General features: G+C 46.5%; 1 protein-coding gene across 1 annotated transcript; it reads right to left on the reverse strand.

The window, feature by feature from the left end:
• Window positions 1-249: 249 nt before the first annotated feature.
• LOC119105735 (uncharacterized) lies at window positions 250-18,264 on the reverse strand. The gene is made up of 5 exons (XM_037229221.1): window positions 18,121-18,264; window positions 8,266-8,463; window positions 7,483-7,678; window positions 5,399-5,510; window positions 250-1,111 (listed from the first exon to the last, which is right to left on the reverse strand). Exons 2-5 carry the CDS (start codon window positions 8,453-8,455, stop codon window positions 1,031-1,033), a joined length of 579 nt encoding a protein of 192 aa, XP_037085116.1. The 5' UTR covers window positions 8,456-8,463; window positions 18,121-18,264; the 3' UTR covers window positions 250-1,030.
• Window positions 18,265-18,868: the final 604 nt, after the last annotated feature.

Consider the following 18,868-nt stretch of genomic DNA (forward strand, 5'->3'; position numbering starts at 1 on the left):
GAGCACTCCGTGTCTAGAGTTAGTACAGGGGACAAAGTCGATTTCAAGTCATTTAGTTCCGCGCGCGCCCTTAATTTCATGCGAGGTATTTTCCCAAGCATAGACTCTGCGGCTTTTGGACTATTTTCGGTGGGAGCTATATTTTTGCTGATCAGGCGTTGTAGCTGCAGCTGCCCTGGTTTGCTGCCGTGGGCGCGACTCCGACTTAACATCAGCAGCCCATGGCGAAACTGAAACACTTCATTTTACAGGCGCACGAAGCAGCAGGTTTATTTGCCTTCTTGCGGTGTATGCGGTAAAAGGCGTAGTGAAACACACACTTCAGATGGTCCAGAGAATGTTGTTTTCGAAAGCCAGTTAAAGCAGAACAGATCGGGGAGCTCGTCCGATGAACAATGCAAACCTCAGTTCATGGGTAAACCGTAGCCAAGACCATCGGACGATAATTCAGAAGTCTACAACCACACCCTAGACGACAATACTTACATTCATTGAGCCTTGCTACGAATCAGCAGGTTAACATTCTTCACAATCCTACGGGAAAAATACCTGAGGTGACAAAAATATCCTCACATGCATGATATGCATTTAAAAAATCCTCACAAAAATAATTTCAGTCACGACAAACATCAAATTTGACGAACAAACGGAGATTCGTCACAAAGCGGTGCATAGCCTTATGCAATAGGGCTATGCGGTGCATACCTCTGTGCCTCAAAGCGGTGCATATCCCTGTGCCCTATGCATAGCATGAAAAGCCCTACATGCTCAACGAGAGTGAAGAAGCATCAACAAAGCAACGCGCCCGGTTGCGCACAGCTTACTAGACTAGTAAACCTGCGTCTCTCAAAGTCCATCGAGCTCTCGCAGTCGTCAGAACTCGTTCGTATGCCCGACGAGGAACCAGGAAAACTCTGCTCGACCTCCATGCGGCAGTCGCCGGACGGAGCGGGACGAGGCTCGGCCTGGCTCTGGTCAAGCCTTTCTTTCTCTTCGGCGACGACTTTCTTCCAGTTGGCAGACAGTTGGCCTACTTCCTGAGGACGATGGCCATGGGTATGGCGATCAACGCGATAATGACGGATATCAGGCCGATGTCCTCCGCATGGACCTGCAATACCAGGGAAGCATGTCAGTGGCGTGTGTGAGGAAGCCGCGGCGATCCGCTGCACAAGGAGTGACTTCGCCTTCCGCTGACCGGCGCTGGTCCGGCAGACAGTGTGAGGCTGTCTACCCGTAAAAAACGACAAACCGACCCCGAGCACCCACCTAGCTTGTACGCGGCAGTGGCAGTGCTACCCTTCGGGCACCCAAAAACTAGTGAAACAAATCTCGGCGGGTTCTTCACCAAAACGTTCCAATACTTTTGACGGCCCACTGTCGACAATGAAAACTTGACGTACGGCAAAACGGACTTTTGATTTCAAAACCTATTCCTGATTGTTTACGAACCTTAAGTAACTTTATAACATAAGTTCGAAAGTTAGGCGTGGCTTAAGTCCTATAAACCGGTGCTATTTTTGTTTGTCCATCAAAACTAATGCCACATCTCACTATGAGCGATGGCTTCTAGGTGAGTGTCATGGGGCTGAAGGGCGCGCGTGTGTGAACCTGATTGAGATTATGCAATATCGGGGCTTAGAACTCTTTCTGGGAATAAGTAATAACACAGACGTAATTTTTTCCGGATGAGCAATTCAAGAGAATGCTCCACATTTGTATGGCGTTTTGAACTGAAATAGCCATCTTGAGGACCTTTTGATGCAGTTCACGGTCATGTCCTTTTTAGACCCAAAAGGCTCTAGTTCCTGAGTTACACGCCCGCAAAAGTGCGAAAAGTGTTATGGAAGCCTATTTCAAAGTTGCCTTGGCATTAATGACGTCACAGAAACGTTATGCGATCGCGGTCGTACTACGGGCTGTTTTCCGCTTATGGTCAAAACAGCACGGTCGCTGATACATTCGGAAAAGCGATGATGCGGCACGTATGACACAATGCGCGAAAGATGATTGGCTGTTACCAAGATTTCGCTACTGAATGCGTGTCGCGAACGTAAGCGTCACATTTTTCGAATTGTGCGGCACTCGTGAACGGGGCATTTTTCCTTATTTCTAGGCCATAGGTCAATGTTACAAAAAAGAACGCCACTGTATGCAAAAAAAAGTACTACACACAAAAAACGGACACTGTCCCGAAAGTTACAACAATTTGCGACGGCAAATCTGTCGTTTTCCCCTGCTGGCGTTTTTTTCTTCTTCTAGTGACGTATTTCTTATACACAGCTCGGTTGGCGCCTGTGTTGGCGCCTTGTATACCGGAGCACAGAACCCTGCACGGGTTTATGGGTTAGCAAGGCATTATAAAATTAGGGAACATGACGGTAATTTTCTATATATATATATATATATATATATATATATATATATATATATATATACATCCCAAACATTTCACACGTCATACCACAAATTCAAATCATTAACAATTTTTTTTCTTCCTCAAGTACAATCTCTTGAGCCGCATTACCATGAACCCCATTGGAACTTTGTGTTGAAGCGAGGTCACGGTGAAATGCGGTGTTATACCCGAAAATATGTGCGGAAATTGCGAGAAAACCTGCAATTTAATGGCGACATATATTTCACTAAATAATTCACACACACTGTACCGAAAATTTAAATATTGAACAAAAATTGTGTTCTACAAGTCCAATCTCTTGAGCCGCATTACCATGAACCCAAATTGGAGCTTTGTTTTGAGGGGTCATGGTGAAATGCGGTGTTTTGACCAAAAATTTGTGCGTTAACTGCGAAAAACCTGCAATATGATAGTCCCGCGAGCTGTGCAAGTGTGAGATCACACTTATTTGACAAAAGATCGGGGACTTGAAATGCGTGTGATCACTGGTGGTGTGCGCCAGTGGCTCCCATTGATCTTGATGTGATGGGGAGTGTGCGTGCGGGGTTTGTACCTCTGAGAGAATATCGTTTTGGTATTCTTTATGTCTACTGACTCCCAATCAAATGTGACATATCGATACCTGCCTCTACCTTTATGTTTGTGTTTGAACATGAAAAAGGAGTGCCCGCAAACTAAGAGTACTACCAGCACCCATGCTGCAGGGGTGTTCAAAGGCAATTCGCTACTTCGTCATGATCTTACGACCATTTGGAGGCTATTGAGGTGTTACAGCACTTAATTAATCCATTGCATGCCATTATATCATACATTAATTTTGGCCGTGGGATGGGTCAGTACGGCTCATTAATGTACGTGCTCGGCATAAGCTCGCATGACACAGCTTGGCAAAATTGTCTTTCACTTAAGAATTCTGAAAATATAGAGCTGTATTATTATGGATGCACATATTATGTCTTAACAAATTTTGTATGCGGGCGAGCACTGCTTGTGAGTCATCTATGTCATAGTCACTGCGACTCGCGTGAGATGCTGGGTGCTGAGAAAGGTGGAAAAGTATGGTTGCTGGCGTCTTGGATAGCACTTAATAATATTTTTATCATGAGCCTTGTGTGCACTGGCAGCCTCATCACTTCCTTGCATTTTGCCCATCCAACCATAACTACATGCACTTGTCATGTCCCCAGCCTTGTGCAAGGTCAGCATGTTTGGAACGTCATTTCACCACGTGAAAAAATTCCTCTTATTTTTAAGTAGAGCAGCCTGATGGTTGCAGAATGTTGCATGACTGCGGAAGTGGAAGATGTGTTTGCATCTTTCTCACCCACGTTTTGTGGATTCCCAAAACAGGCTGAGCAAGTGATGCCACTTATTGGTTGTCTGCTTTGCTGAAAGTGATTTGTATATTGTATCATGTGCTTTTGGTCAGTCGTTTGTCAGATGGGGAGTCAATACAAGAGCGCATGCTTGACCCATCTTTCATGACGGAATTTATTATGAAAGCAGCATGGATTGCAGTACAAAAACCATATCGTTGTTCATTATGTCATGCTCCAGCACAGCACTGAGAAAGTGCCACAATGACGCTGTTGACTCGTGCCATTACACAATGTACCACATCGGCTGGCTACTCTAGGTCAAGCCTATGAGACAGCAGCTTATAATGTACGAATGACTGGTAACAACTGATTTAACAATGCCAAAGGACTATCAACAGCAAGAACGTCGTTGCACCACAATGGCTGCATCAGGGTTAACTGTTAATTGCATAAATAATCGTAAGCAAGAAAAACGTTTTTGGTAGCCCAACCTTACCATCTTTACCATAGCAGTAGTAATGTTTTAACAATTAATTCACAGCAGCGTTACACATTTATTAATTTCTGCATGACACCACATCTCAGTTACAAACAATAACGAAAGTAACTGCAGTGCACATCACATGACATTAATGTCCGGATTACAGCACTGCAGGCAAGGATGGGTCGACAATACAGTATTGACAAAATCATCATCAACAGCATAGCAACAACAGCAGCAGCACAGCACATCGTGCTTTGATATTAATAATCTGCCATAAAAGTTGGCGATCGCTACGTTGCGTATGTCAAACTTTCCACCAAACCTTTTCTTACGGACAGCACCAAGACAAAAAATTCATAAACAAACCAAACATTAATCCCCCATCTGACACAGTCCCCGCGACGAGAATGGCCGGTTGGCGTCAGCTTTCCTGTGTTTCGAGGCATTCTTTAGGTCTGGCTGCCAGATGCTGCCAGGTATTGCCGTCGTCACAAAACCATTCCATGGCGCCATCAAATAATGACGTAATTGGGCGCATTTTTCAAATTTTGAAATTTTGCTACTTAGGGTCGTTTTTGAACTTTGAAAGCTTACCAATAGTTACAAGTAAGCTTTTCTGATCATATTTGATGCCTACCTCAATATCTTCGAATGTGAAACATTCCCTTTAAGTGAGGTGGGGAAGGTGGAGTTGGCATGGATGGATGACATTATTTGTGACTGTTTTACGCATCAACAGTAATGTAGCCCTTCTTCGTATCCATTGTTTCTGGCACCGGAACAGCCGCCAGTAGGACAAACCATCCAGGGACGTCGCCAATGGGACGTATACTCCCCTGTCCCCCCCCCCCCCTCCCTCCTTTAAGTATCTTGCTTCCCCGCTTGGAGGGCTGCACCAACCGCAATGTGTGAAAGTTTTGCACGCCAAAAGCCCCTTGTCAGGATCCTCTGATCGCCAGACGAGCACCCACGCATGGTGTCTTCGTGGTGTCCAGGATTCAGTTATAATGTATTTAACGCACACTGAGTAGCATAGTGGGTAGATCTCAGGGGTTCAACGTACTGAGTCCCGAGGGCCCGCGCCCTGCGGACGCACACTGGATGGGTTGGCGGGTGCCTTGCAAGAGCATGGCTACGTGCCAGGGGGTGGCACCGCCGAGCTCAGACACTGCTGACCTGCTGGAGCTCCCGGCGCGCGGCGGCGCCCATTCCCGGATGGTGGTCCTCCAGACGGCTCATCACGCTCCTCACGTGGTCCCGACAGTTCTTCCAGAACAGCGAGTACCACCTGCCAGTAGACGCCAGACTGAGCACGTGCAGCCCGTGGTCTGACAGAGACGTGCATCCACGTGCAAATCGGGGAGGCAGCACCAAACACACTACGAAACGCGGTCGTCATCGAACACAGCACCGTTTTCACGTGCTCATTCCGATCAGCACTGCACATTAGGTACCTACACAAGTGTGTTGTATCAAAGACAAAATCTGGCCCATGGCTTTTATTACACTAGTTAACCAAACACTGATCGATGAGGAGTCATTCGTGTTTGCATTGCAAAACTAGTTAGAACCTTAACACGCGCCTGGGTGGCCGGTTGGACGCCCTTCGCCCGATTGGGGGAGGGGCCGATTTGACCCCCTGAGATCTAAAAAAAAAATAGGAGAGCTGGAGAAACCAAATTGACAAAATGGATGAGCCGGTATGTGAGCTAACATGTGACAAACTTTACGGCTCGTAGGTCATGACTTCTCAGTCAAAAAGGCCACACAGGTCATGACTTTAGAGTCAAAAAGGTCAAACGATGTTAAACTCGAGCTTGGTATACAAAAAGCTCCCAGACCTCCTCACGCAACCGCTGTGAACCTAGGTACCTGTTCCCGGAAGCATATATATATATATATATATATATATATATATATATATATATATATATAAGGAACTATCGCAGATACGCCTGGCTTCGTCCAACATCCCGTTGTCGCACCAGGTCGAACGTTTCCCTAGAAATGGCCTTCACTGATAGCCACGGGCTGACTAATCTGCCATACGTCAGCGGCCTTACAAGGTTCATCTAACTTGTTACGCCAAAAGATCCACGACTAATTGCCTACAGCTATACGAAGTTTGGCGTGGCTATGTCATTCCGTTCTGAAATCATTTCGGAAAAACTTGGGGAGTTCAAAGTGACCCCCACCCGAGCGTGTGTTAATTCTGTCACACCAAAAGCATGTCATAATGCTGTCACACCTGAACCTGCTATAATTTCATGAGATTGAGCCTGCCAAAGACGTTTTGAAAGCATATCTTTACTGACAGAGAGAAACATCCTGATCTCAAAAAACATCCTGTCAACTCCATCTGACAAACTGGCAGACAAGCAAAAGACAGCTGACGAATATTCAAACACTTCATAGTGTCCAGTTTGCGCTTGAGTGCAATCGAGACAATACGAAATTAATCGATATCCCAATGAAAGTACCACTGTTGCGCGCTCACTTCTCACCAACCTTCGGCCCTTGCTGAGGCCATACGCTGTCATAACTATTAGAGCGCGGGGAGAAAACCTATCGCCGAATGAAGTATACAGCAAGGATAAGCACGGATAAGCAAGAATAAGAAGGCCAGCACAGAAAACCGAGTGACGCCAACGCCGAGCATGCTGTGTTGAAAGAGGCGTGCCAGCATGCTGCAAAAAGGCAGCCACGCTGCAGCCCATGGGTGTTGCAAAGTGGACGACTTTTCATATATTTTGATTACCAACCGTGGATCATGATCTGAATCATCACTTGGAACAGGAATACTTGAAGCTTGCATCTCAAACGGACACCTGCTTCCACTATTTAGCTATCGGTTAAATGTTAGATACATAATTGGGCAAACGCCGAATGCATTACAAGCTGAGCACAAAAAAAAACTTCACATTGGGCTCGTACCAATACATAAAGAGAATTACCACAAAATGTCCAAAAGTACTGCTGAAGCTCCAACAAATCAATTCTGAAAAATTGCTTATTTCAGTCAGGGGACAAAATAACAAGATTTCAGTTGCTGGGAGCCTGTTGGTTTTAAAATACATATTTGTTGGGGCCAGAACGTCTTGCTCACCCTCAGAAATTTGAATTTTTGGCACACTCAAAATCTTCAACTGAGTGAGTCGTCCCTGCTCATGGTATCCGACATTGACAATGGGGTGATGGTGGCGAAGGCGGCCACCGCTCACCTGCAAACCCCTGTCGCGATCCCACAGCTGTCTGCTTACCGTTGGGGCGTCAGGAGCGCGGCAATATCCCTGCGCGCGGCCTCACGCTGGCACGCCTGGTCCGTCGAGAGCCCGATGATGTGCACCACCGGCCGACCTACGTATTGGACTTGACCCAGGTCCTCCGCCGACTCCACGGTAACTCGGCCCGGTGTCACCACCAGGCTCTGCAGGTAGTCCCACCCGGTGGTCTTGGCTGAAAACGCCGGACGAGTGTTTCACCATCGCCGATCACAAACCTGCTCGTACGCGTTTCCCAGTTGGGGCGTGTATGGAGCACGAATCGAGGCGATGCGAATAATCACATGCAACAGCCGTACATAGTGCCACGATGAGCATTCATGCCAAGTCAGCGACATAGCCGAGGGGAGCTTCGAGCCATCACCCCCCTCCCCCCCCCCCATGGAGGTGGTCCCATGGATTACCCCCCTGCCTCCGAGGACCGAAGGCCCCAGTCAGAAATTTTTCCCCTTCGACCGAAGCCCCCAGTAACCCATATTTGCCATCAGTACTTCTCGTTGAAATCCTGGGACGCCTCTCTGACGCCTGGACGCCTGGACGCCTCGGACGCGCCAAAATTGTCTAGTATACAATAATGCAGGCCACATCTCATCTTCCACGTTATTTGGGTTTGATGCGTCGTGCCGTGCAGAGGAAGTTACCGTATACCAATGTCTACCAATTCAACACAGTGACCCTGAAAACAATCAACAGGGGCATGATGGTGACTACAACTAACCAATTATCATCACTTGATAAACTGAGCGCATTGGTCTAACTCACCCGTTCGCACATTGATTGTGAACAGAGGCACGTTGTCGAAGAACAACAGAAAACCCGTGTGTCTGAAGGGCATCTGGATATGCTTGAAGGCTATGAACTTAAAGCAAGTACATTTATCCAGGTTTTGATACAGAACATCCTCAGGGAATGTTCTTCCTTCCGCCTTGTTTTTCATGGAGAATCCGGACATAGTCGCTCCTGAACAGAAAAAGACAGGCATGTGAGATCACAATCGGCCTAGCAATAAGTAACATGAAAAACTAGATGACAAAAACTTCAACGCACATGGTCTCGTGCGTTAAAGAGAAAAGCATACTTGCATACTTAAACATACTTGCTCGCGAACAAAAGAAAAAGACAGGCATGTGAGATCACAATCGGCCTAGCAATAAGTAATTTCAAAAACTAAATAAAACCAATTTTAGCGCACATGGTCTTGTGCGTTAGAGAAAAAACTTGGTCAGCAGTTTCTGTGCAACTTGGAGGATTAGGGCTTAAACACCTGATTGAGAACATCAACATTCTGGGCCATGTTTGTAGCATTGTATACAGTGACTTCATAGATTAGACTTCATAGATCAGACCAGATGCATAGATTAGTATTCTAGTTGGAAATAATATTGAAAGGCATAAGACACTATTATCATATCATCATTTATTCACCAAACGATGTATACTTCAACGTACACAAGAACATGCCCTCACGAACATAATGTATAGCACAGATTGAAGTACGATTGAAACCCACGAATCCTTCGCGCAACGGCGTCGTTCCTGTCAGGACCATTAACCACTGTTTCGAAAATCCATACATTCAGGAAGCCTCTCTCCGGGTGGAAGAAGGGCGACGTTACTCTGATCTTTAACAAAGGGGGCAAGCAGCGCTTATCAGACCGCCAGCCAGTGAGTTTGGCATCGGTTCCATGTCATGTACTTCAGGCGATGGTCCGTGATCACCTTATGCAGCACTTGCTCTCCACTGACCAAATACATAACGCCCGGCACGGTTTCACGATCATTGAAGATTGGGGTGGGACAACCAAAGCCGATGATCCAGTAAATGCAATGTACATCGATTTCAGCAATGCCTTTGACTCGGCGCCGCACAAGGGGTTCCAGAACAAGATAATGTCTCAGGGGGCCGGAGACCGACTTCTACAACGGATTGAGGTTTGCCGAACTGACAGGCAGAGCACGGCGTCAGTTAACGGATGTTAGTTCAGCTAGACGTCCGTCACCAGCGGCGGCGTTCCACAGGGTTCGGTTTTGGGCCCCTGCTACTCGTGCAGTTTGCTAACGATCTGCCCTGAATTCATACAGCTCTTGCGAATGGCACTGACACGAAATGACGCAGCGAGTCCATGACGCCGTGGCAGCCTGGTCCGTGGCCTGACAAGTGCCGTTCAACGAAGGTGACTGAAAGTCACAGCACTTTGGTCGGGCAAAGCGAACGTCGTTTTACACTATGATGGGAACCTGGCTGGAGCGGGTCTCCAATGAAAAAGACTTGGGTTGTTCTTGGATGCAAATCTGAAGTTCCGCAAACAGTCAGCAGCACCGACATATAAGGTGCGCCGGATTCTTGCGACCAGTCGCAGATCTGCTAAGCTGCTTGATTAACGGCTCTGTCTCTCCTGTTTTAAGCCCTAGCGCGGCTCCGCCTGGAGTACGCCAGCATCATTTAGAGTCCATTGAAGCGTACCAACCAGAAGCTGGGAACATTACAGATGCGCGTAACCAGAATCGTGCGAAACATCAGGGCTAGACCGTACCCAGATAGCCTCCGTATCAGCGGCCATCCATCCCTACGTCATTGCAGGTGTGGGGATGACATGGTACTGTTTACCAGGTGCCACACTCCCGAATTAATCTCGATCCAAACGAGTTCCTCTCGCCAGCGGCAACGACTTCCACGAGGGGTCACACCTGAAAGGTAAACAAGCCTCAAGGGTCAATGCCAGCCAGAGGGAATGCCTCCGGCGTGAGCGTTGTCAACAACTAGAACGTTCTTCCGCAGAGCGGTTGCTCTGACACTAAACCAATACATATCCAGACTAGACTAGCACTGAGTTAAGCAAAGCAAATGCCACTTATGCAAGGCACTCCAGACCAGATCGATGTAGGTCAACCATCCAGGAGTTCGAAAGGAGCCTTTCCAACAAGCCAGTTAAACTTTTCAATCCGGTACTAGGTAACGTAAGGTATGGACACCCACGCAGAAGTAGGACCATTTCCAACAGGGTATTAGGGTATTTACCACTGAAGAAAATCTTGGGGACTTTTTTTGCTAAGTATGCACCTAACGCCTAGGCAGAGGAGGAGAGGCGGGGGAGGAAGAAATCCTAAACATTCTCCAATTCCTTTCGCGCTGGTGTTGCTTTTTTTGGGGGGGGGGGGGAAGAGAAGGGTGGTCCGACATTGGAGGGCCATGACTCCCCAACGTCAAGTTCCTTTACCTATGCACCATTTTGCACACCATGACAAATATGAAAAGATGTTTGGGCAGACAAATCCTGCTGGAAATGGGGTGGTAAACTGCCCGATTTGGAGACAATTTTGTTGTTCTAACTTACCCCCAAAACATGACTTACCATCAGGATTGGACATTTTCTGTGATCTTTCCTACTTTGTATATCATAAAATACATGATCCCTCAACACTCCAATGCAGTAATTTCTTCCACAAAATTTGATAAACTACCCCACGTCAGAAATTGCGACTTCTGCGTAAAATCTGCAAACATCCGATCGACCTTCTCAGTCAGCTGGTTCAGAGGGAAGCGTATCTGGTAAATATGCAGGGCAGTGCAATACAATGGCAGCTTATTGAAAAAGAATAGGGCCGCTTAAGTATGAAACCTTGAACGTACGCTGACATTCAAACGCGTGAACCTACAGTGGTCTCCTTTCTAAGACAGAATCATGGACGTAGTTTCCTATTCAATTTTCTGGGCTCCCCGCTTACTTGAGCCCAGTACCTACAACCTTAAAAATGTGGGCCAAATATTTTACTTTTCAAGGCATAACCACATACGCCTTTTCCAGTTGTTTGCTGGAGTCCCCCTTAACTTGGACTCGTCTCCTGCAACTTTCAGAAATATGTAGCCGAAGCCTGTTCACTAACACGTCTATTCGTGTATTTTGGGAAATAGGTTGTGTCACCGTTCAATGTTCAGCCACCCTGCTTCCCACTCCTACAAATATACTTGGGTTTACATATTTCCCTGTGCCTAGCTGTAATAAGATACAAGGATTTTGGTTAAAAGCCAGGCGGTATACAACTTTATAGTGCTCTTTCGTTCTGCAAATGGTGGTGGCAGGTAACCCGTCGCTGCCCGACCTAAAAGGGGTCACACAATATGGCGTAGGTGGAGCCTGGCGTCAAAGAGTGGTGGCAAAGCGTGGTTTACAACGGTGCCCGATTTAAAATCTGGCCAGCCTACAGGTCAGCTGACTTAGCCGGCGTGGAAGCACGGAGTTGCAGACTCTTTCTGGACGTGGACACAACTTTGCCAACAGAACACGAGAACGTGCTCTGAAACGGATTGCAATTGCAACCATGGCCTAGTGCCCGCCCGACGTAAAAAAAAAACACCATGGGTCACCATGTTTGATAGACACTGCTTGCAATGGCCATTGGCGTACCAACGAGTCGTGCACTCTTAGGCTATCCTTATAAGCTGACATGATAAGCTCAACAGTGGTGGCGTAGCCAAGGGGAGATGGGGACTCTTGCTGGTGGTAGGTGTGGTGAGCCCCAAGGTGGTGAGGACGCAACTGGGCCCGAAGGCTTTAGTACTTCGTGTCAGTTAAAGACGCCCGTAAGGCTTCTAGAACACACAAACTGACACTCAAGGCACGAAAATAGAACACCCAGCATAAAAGGGGCCCCAAATCCGGAAACAGGAACCTAACCGAGACGCGGTCCAGCTCCGTCGGTTTGAGCGAGAGCCGGTTGGCCGCTCGAGTACGGTAGGCACGCGGTGACATGTGTCGCCCAGCGCGGACACACGGCACGTTTCCGCGGTGTCGCCAAATGACCTAAGCTCCTTTTTGGCGGGGACTGGTTGGAGGACTGCAGCAACATCGCTGCGCGGCCGAGCGGCCGGCCGGATCGCGATCACCCAGAAGCCGAAGGAGAAGGAGAAGAGATGGTTTCTGAGCGTGTGGGAGTGAGAAGTCGGTGGACGTAGGAAAGGGGCTGAACCGCAAATCCACGCCAGGAAATGACCGGTTTTGGTCGAAGACGTCATTGGAAACGAGTTAACATGACGTTAACAACCCAATAATCGTCTGTCACTTACCCACCATTCTGAGCACATGTGCCAAAGCTGGTGCCCAGCACGTTTAAAATGACCAGCCGCACTGATCGGACTTCGACCCCACGCACCCTGCGCAACGACTTTAAGTGAAGAGGCACTGAACTCAGCGCCACTAAAAGCAGGCCGAGGACAAACAGCGGCATGCGCGACCATCCAATGCCTAACACAGACAATGTTTAAATGCCGGCCAATAGCAGCCAGGGCTAATCTGAAATGCCGCAACTCCGGTGGACGTGCCGGCCGGATGCATTATGGCATGCATTCACCCTCGCCGTCATTCACCATTTTTCATAACGCGGATTGATAGGCGGGGTGGGGTTGACGCGAATCCCTCCCCATGCCCATGTTCCCTTCTGCCCTGCGTACCAGCTCAGTGGCCCATCTGCCCTTTTTATTAGGAGGAGGAACATAATTGGCACATTTATTTCTGTTATCCTGGTCTTAATTACAAGTAATGACCTCTCACTCGGTGCAACGAAGCATATTTAACAGGGGCGAGCATACACAAAGTGTGCGAGCTAATGCTCGCCGTCCGCTTTGTACCCAGCAATATTTCTGCCAAGCCCTCATTCCTACCAGACTGTAATTCCAACCAAGACAGATGAGCGGGATGACGGCATCCGATTTTTGCAGTTTTCAGACAGGAGTGACATTGTGCCTTACCTTTGCCCAACCAGATCTCCCTGAAATCTGCCACGGTTTTCAGACCGGCCCACGCACACAAAAAAAAATGTGCAGGTTCATATCAGGACTGAAAAAATTGTAGGCATAAGTGCTGCTACTTTTAAGCTAGCAGGCGCACAACGTGAGTGCTTAGTGAGGGCCATGAAATTTTCAAAAAGTGATGAAATAAAAAAGCTACATTTCATTACCAAGTTTTCAAGCCAGGTACTGGTTGTTATTCCATTAACATCAGCGATGGCATGTTGTAGGTTCAAGGAAAGCCTAGCATAGCTTAGTAGGAGTATGCTTCCTTTTTGTACCTGTCACGTATTGTTAGATCAAACACGTCTGACTTGATCGGTTATGCCAGTTTTCTCGAAATCCGTCTTAATATCTCAGAATTTCGATTTGAAGAAGTCGCTCCCGTGGGAGAAGTCTCATTGGATTCCCTGCTCACCAATAAGAAAGCAATACATGTAATTTGCCTCGTTTCTTCCAGGGAATGTTCGGTGGTGTTTATAACGCACTAATTTGTCAGAATACCTCTGGAACAAATGCTACGAAATCTGGAAAACTTGTTTCAGAGATATCGAAGTGTACCTTGTGCGCTTAAAAGCGGGCTAAACGCGCGGGGGCTAAAACAACTCAAAAATTTAGCATGTTTATCAAAAACATGTTTATCAAAAAGATGTTCGCGTTGTCTGGAGTAGTGTTACCACTTAAAAGTATACCCATAGTTATCAGTGAACATATTTCACTATAACTGATGCGTACTCCAAAAGCGTCAACTGTCGAACAGTCCCTTTACGTGGAAAAGGCTGCTCTAAAGAACACAAGTTTTCTTTTTTTTAGTACATGTGCTACTTAGTAGTCATTCTTTGACTGCGTCATAAAACGTTTGTATGACATTGAGGAGCTGCCAAACTAGGCGCGCGACATTGATGCCCTAGCACTCACTTGTAGCACTGTAGTGCTAAGTAGCACAAAACGTAAATCGTAATTGAAACCTGCACAGCTTGCTGAACCTTGATTGAGAGCAGGATGAAGTCCACTTTATTTGGATATCGCGCCTCCGGAAAACAGGTTTCAACAGCTCAGCAATAATATCTTTCCTGGCCTTGAACGTCGCATAACTTTTAGGGTGGTAGGATTCCGACTTTCCTTTGTTGCCATGCATGCTTGAATGACCTCGAAATAGTCAGTACGGAATAGTCTGCACATCTTCGGGGGCGTGTGAAGGGCACATCTGTGAACCGCACTGTATGATCTTGAAACTGTCTATTTCAGTTCAAAACCTCCATAGAAATGTGGAACATGTGCCTCAGTGGGATTACACCACCTTTGAAGTGTCTAACAAAAAGCATACTCCGGCGGAAGGTCCGGGACATTCACGTCCAATCATAGCGCTGGGTAGTGCCACTACAGCACGATCAAGATTTGAAAAGTGGATACAACTTAATGACTTTCGAGTCCAAATTACGCTGTCAACGGTTTGTAACACAACTATATTTCTTTCCTTCTTTGTAGCCCCAAAGCGTATCAGTTCGCCGCAACTGCAGCTGTCGCGACCGCCGTCGTCTTGGCAACCGCTTCCGACGTCGTCGCGACAGCCGCCGCCGCGTCGTCGTCAACGTTGTAGTCATTGGGGCTTTACGACGCACTCAGGTGCTGAGGTTATATGGCGTTGCCTGTCTCTCACCCTAGCTGTTACGGGTTATATGTATGTATGTATGCATATATTATGTATAGTGACACCAATCTTGGGATGTTTCATCCCAAACATTGTGGGCGACTGGGCTTATAAGTGGCACCTCTTCTGGTGTAAATGATGTCGGTACAAATAAGCGTTTGTGATTGGCATAGTGGGTGGTATGGGGCGGTTACCCAGTTACCGAGATGCGCATTGTTTGAAGGTTGAACCAGTATGCCACCAATAATATAGACCACGTGATACTCTGTTCCCGAAAGCTAAAGTGCGCTTCGATTAGAGCGACAGATCATCGTACCGATTGATACCTAGTGTCAGAAAAGAGCATCGTACATCAATCGTCGTTTTTAAGGCAGAACATATCGTAGGTAATCGAAAAACAGGTCATCTAAACTCTTACCTTGGAACCTAAATAACTACCATAGCAAACGTCCGAACGCCGCAAACACACAGCAACCGCGACCCCGGCGCCATTGCTACGCGTGATTACAACGTTCCTGCATATCAAGAACCATAAAAATGTACGGGGCCAAGGTAACAAAATTCAGTGAAATATGTTTACTACGTATCCAAGCAGTCTTACGTACTGTTTGTAGATTGGTCGACATGGGGGCAAATTTGTTGTCTTTGGATGGGAAATGAAAGGAACATGGACGCCAATGGGACACTGGATTGAAGGGGATAGGGTGGGGAGGTTAGGTTAAGTCAGGTTACGTTACGTTACGTTACGTTAGGTTGGGTTAAGTTATGTCAGGTAGGGTTAGGCTAGGTTAGGTTAGGTTAGGTTAGGTTAGGGTAGGTTAGGTTAGGTTAGGTTAGGTTAGGGTAGGGTAGGTTGGGTTAGCTTGGGTTACGTTATGTTACGTTAGGTTGCGTTAGTTGAGGCTAGGTTCTGGTTTATTCTGGCCTGGATGTTTGACAACCGTACCTACACGCAATTAGAGACGAATTTCATTGCATTTATATTGTTACCTTGGCCTCGTAATTTTTTATTGTTCTTGATGAGCAGTCATGTTGTGAACACGCGCCGATAACGTAGTAGTGGCGCTGGGCGGTTGAGGTTGTCGAGTGTGTGCGGCGCTCGGTTTTAGCAATTGAGCTCGATGTCGTAATTGTTAAAGTTTGCAGGTAGGAACATGAATCTACCTGTTTTATGATTGTGTATGATATGTTCCGCCTTAAACACGACGAATGACGTACAATTCTCGTTTTTAACATTAGGTAGCAATCTACGTTTCAACAAATTAGGATTTTTCAAACAAAGCAGAGTGCACACGTTGGAGAAAGCAAAATAACTGAAATGCATTACTATCATAGTGGTGAGCAGGGAATCCATTGAGAATTTCCCTGTGGGAGAAGCTACTCAAAATCAAAATTATAAGCTTTTCAGCTGGGCTACAAGAAACTTGGTTTTAGCAATTGAATCAGACATGTCTTATGCCTCAAGACATAGAAAGTACAAAAAGTGGCATACTTCCCTGAACTATACATTATGAGAGGCTGAAATATCAAAAACAAGACCAAGAACCTTTGTGAAATAACCCACATTAGCATTATATTCTGTCATGGGCATATGTTCTCATTCAATTGATGGCATCTAGCTAGAGGCTTTCTACCCACCACAAAACAAGTTTAGCCATTTATCCCTGCTCTGACTGCAAATAACCAAAACAGTTGACACATTTAAAACTGAGTGGCTATCCCTGCTCAGCCCACCACAAGCAAATCTTGTAGAACTCCTAGATTTTTCATACCAGTTGTCATATAAATCACAAGTCATATGTGGACACAATGTTTTGTAGGCACATTAGAAATAGGCAGCTATTCAGGAAATGTTCACAAAGCAAATGCCACCAGTGACTGGTATTAATTGAAAACATGGCCCTGCATTACCAATCCAAAACATGTTGCAAACAGCAGCAAAAACAGCAAAAATCAGGCCTAATCCAATTTTGAGCAGCTCAGGCCTTATCTGCAGTTCATGTAAGTTTACATAACAGTGTTTGCTGCAACCACAGGACTACACTGATCACCAAACCACCAAAGCAATGCAGTAAACCCTCAAAATAAACGCATCAAAATGAACAGATCAATAACACTGGTGCAGGGATGCTGGCAAAGGATGACTTCTGTCCTCAGCTGTTCGCAGATGTGGGACGTGCAAGATGGCCTTGGCACGGACACAGACCAGCTTCTATTTGCTAGTCCGTGTGGATCATCAGCTGTCCACCAGGAAAGCATGGCAAGACATTAGGTTATTTATGGTGCACTCACACTATGCTTATTTTTTGCTTTTTGCCCAATGGCATGACAATACTGGAACTGGCTGGTATTCTGTGTATACTTCCATCAAAGGTATTAAGTAAAATACAGGATTAAAAGACAATTTTGTAATTTAACACCAAGCCTTGTCTCTGCATGCAGGCAAGCATATTTGGTCATCATTCAGATACCCATTACTGTCTATACTTGAAATTAAATCAACCGTGCTCTTATCATGATGTCTATCAGTCATGGATGATGATGTTTGTAATGTTCCTTCCATGACATCTGCCATGGTGTGAGGCTATCCATTTTTCAGTGTATATGATAATGTATACATGTGAAATTGGCAACTAGGGTAGTCCAAAACACCTACTTATTTAAGTCTTTGAAAGGCCACTTTTTCAATACTAAAGGCATGCCTTCAAATATGGATATGCAGGGCTGAAAAGCAAATTGCCTATGGACCCAGGTAAATGTAAATTCAATCCTAATCTTGTGCATTCTCAGATTGGTTGGACTTCAAGCATTTTCATGTACATTTGTAGTTTTATGTGGTGACCCCAAGCTGTGATAAAACCGAGAATGTGTGCCTGGAATCAACACCAGGACTCTGAATGTCAGCCATGACAAAAACAAAACAGAAGGAAGCAATATGTCTATAGATTTCTTACACCTTTATATTTTGACACTTTCCACGCCATGAGACTGGGCAGGTGGACCTGGCATAAGAAATAAGATTGGCGGGCCCATGCAGGCTTTACGAGGCACTTTCCCTGTGGGGCGGGCGCGGAGTTCTAAATTTGATTGCGGGGCGGACGCGGGTATTTCTAATATAAAACAATGGCAGCTTTAGTAAGCCTGCCTTTGGGCATGACGTAGAGTGCGTTGCTTGCCTCACCTTTATAGAGATAGGCTCCCTACCGCGATGGGCGCTGGCTACACACAGGCTCCCCGCTGGATCCCGCCGTCCACAAACATCAGATCATTGCGGGAACCCCGGGAGGGGATTCCCCGGGCTTCCCGGATTCCGGACCTGTTTTACTTTCGCTGGTCCTTGATTTTGCTGATCTCCCTAGTTTGTTGCTAATGCGCCATTTCTGTGTGCGAGGGCGTTCTGGCATATTTGGCGCCAACCAACACGTCCTCGAGCCTAGTTAGTACGGATTCTTGCTTAGAGAGGAACCGTGGTCAGTACCGATTCGTGCTAAAACTGGCTGAGTCTAGCACGCATAGATACTAAACAACTGGTCCATCAGCTTATTGAACTGTGTCATCGTCGTCTGGGCCCCAAGCCATTGTAATGTAGGTGGCAACAAGACAGGGGATGCGCGAGCAAAGATGGCTATAAGATTGAACGGTGTGTGTGTAATTTTCAAATGGGTCCTAAAGATTTTTTCCCTGAAGGACGTCGAAGTGTTCGTGAATTGTTCAACAAATATTGGAAAGAATACAACCCTAGTGCTACTTTAAAACGCATCAAAGAAGAGGTGGGAGGCTGGGTTTCTTGTAAGCGAGCAATCAGACGTGAAGAGATAGTGCTGTACCGGCTGAGACTTGGGCATACTCGTTATACCCACTCATACATGAGGGACAGAAGCCCCCAGCCTGAATGTGATCGTGGTCAATGTCCACTAACAGTACATCAC

The sequence above is a fragment of the Pollicipes pollicipes genome, unplaced genomic scaffold, assembly GCF_011947565.3.
Source record: "Pollicipes pollicipes isolate AB1234 unplaced genomic scaffold, Ppol_2.1 Scaffold_6138;HRSCAF=7277_pilon_pilon_pilon, whole genome shotgun sequence".
Classification (NCBI taxonomy): domain Eukaryota; kingdom Metazoa; phylum Arthropoda; class Thecostraca; order Pollicipedomorpha; family Pollicipedidae; genus Pollicipes; species Pollicipes pollicipes.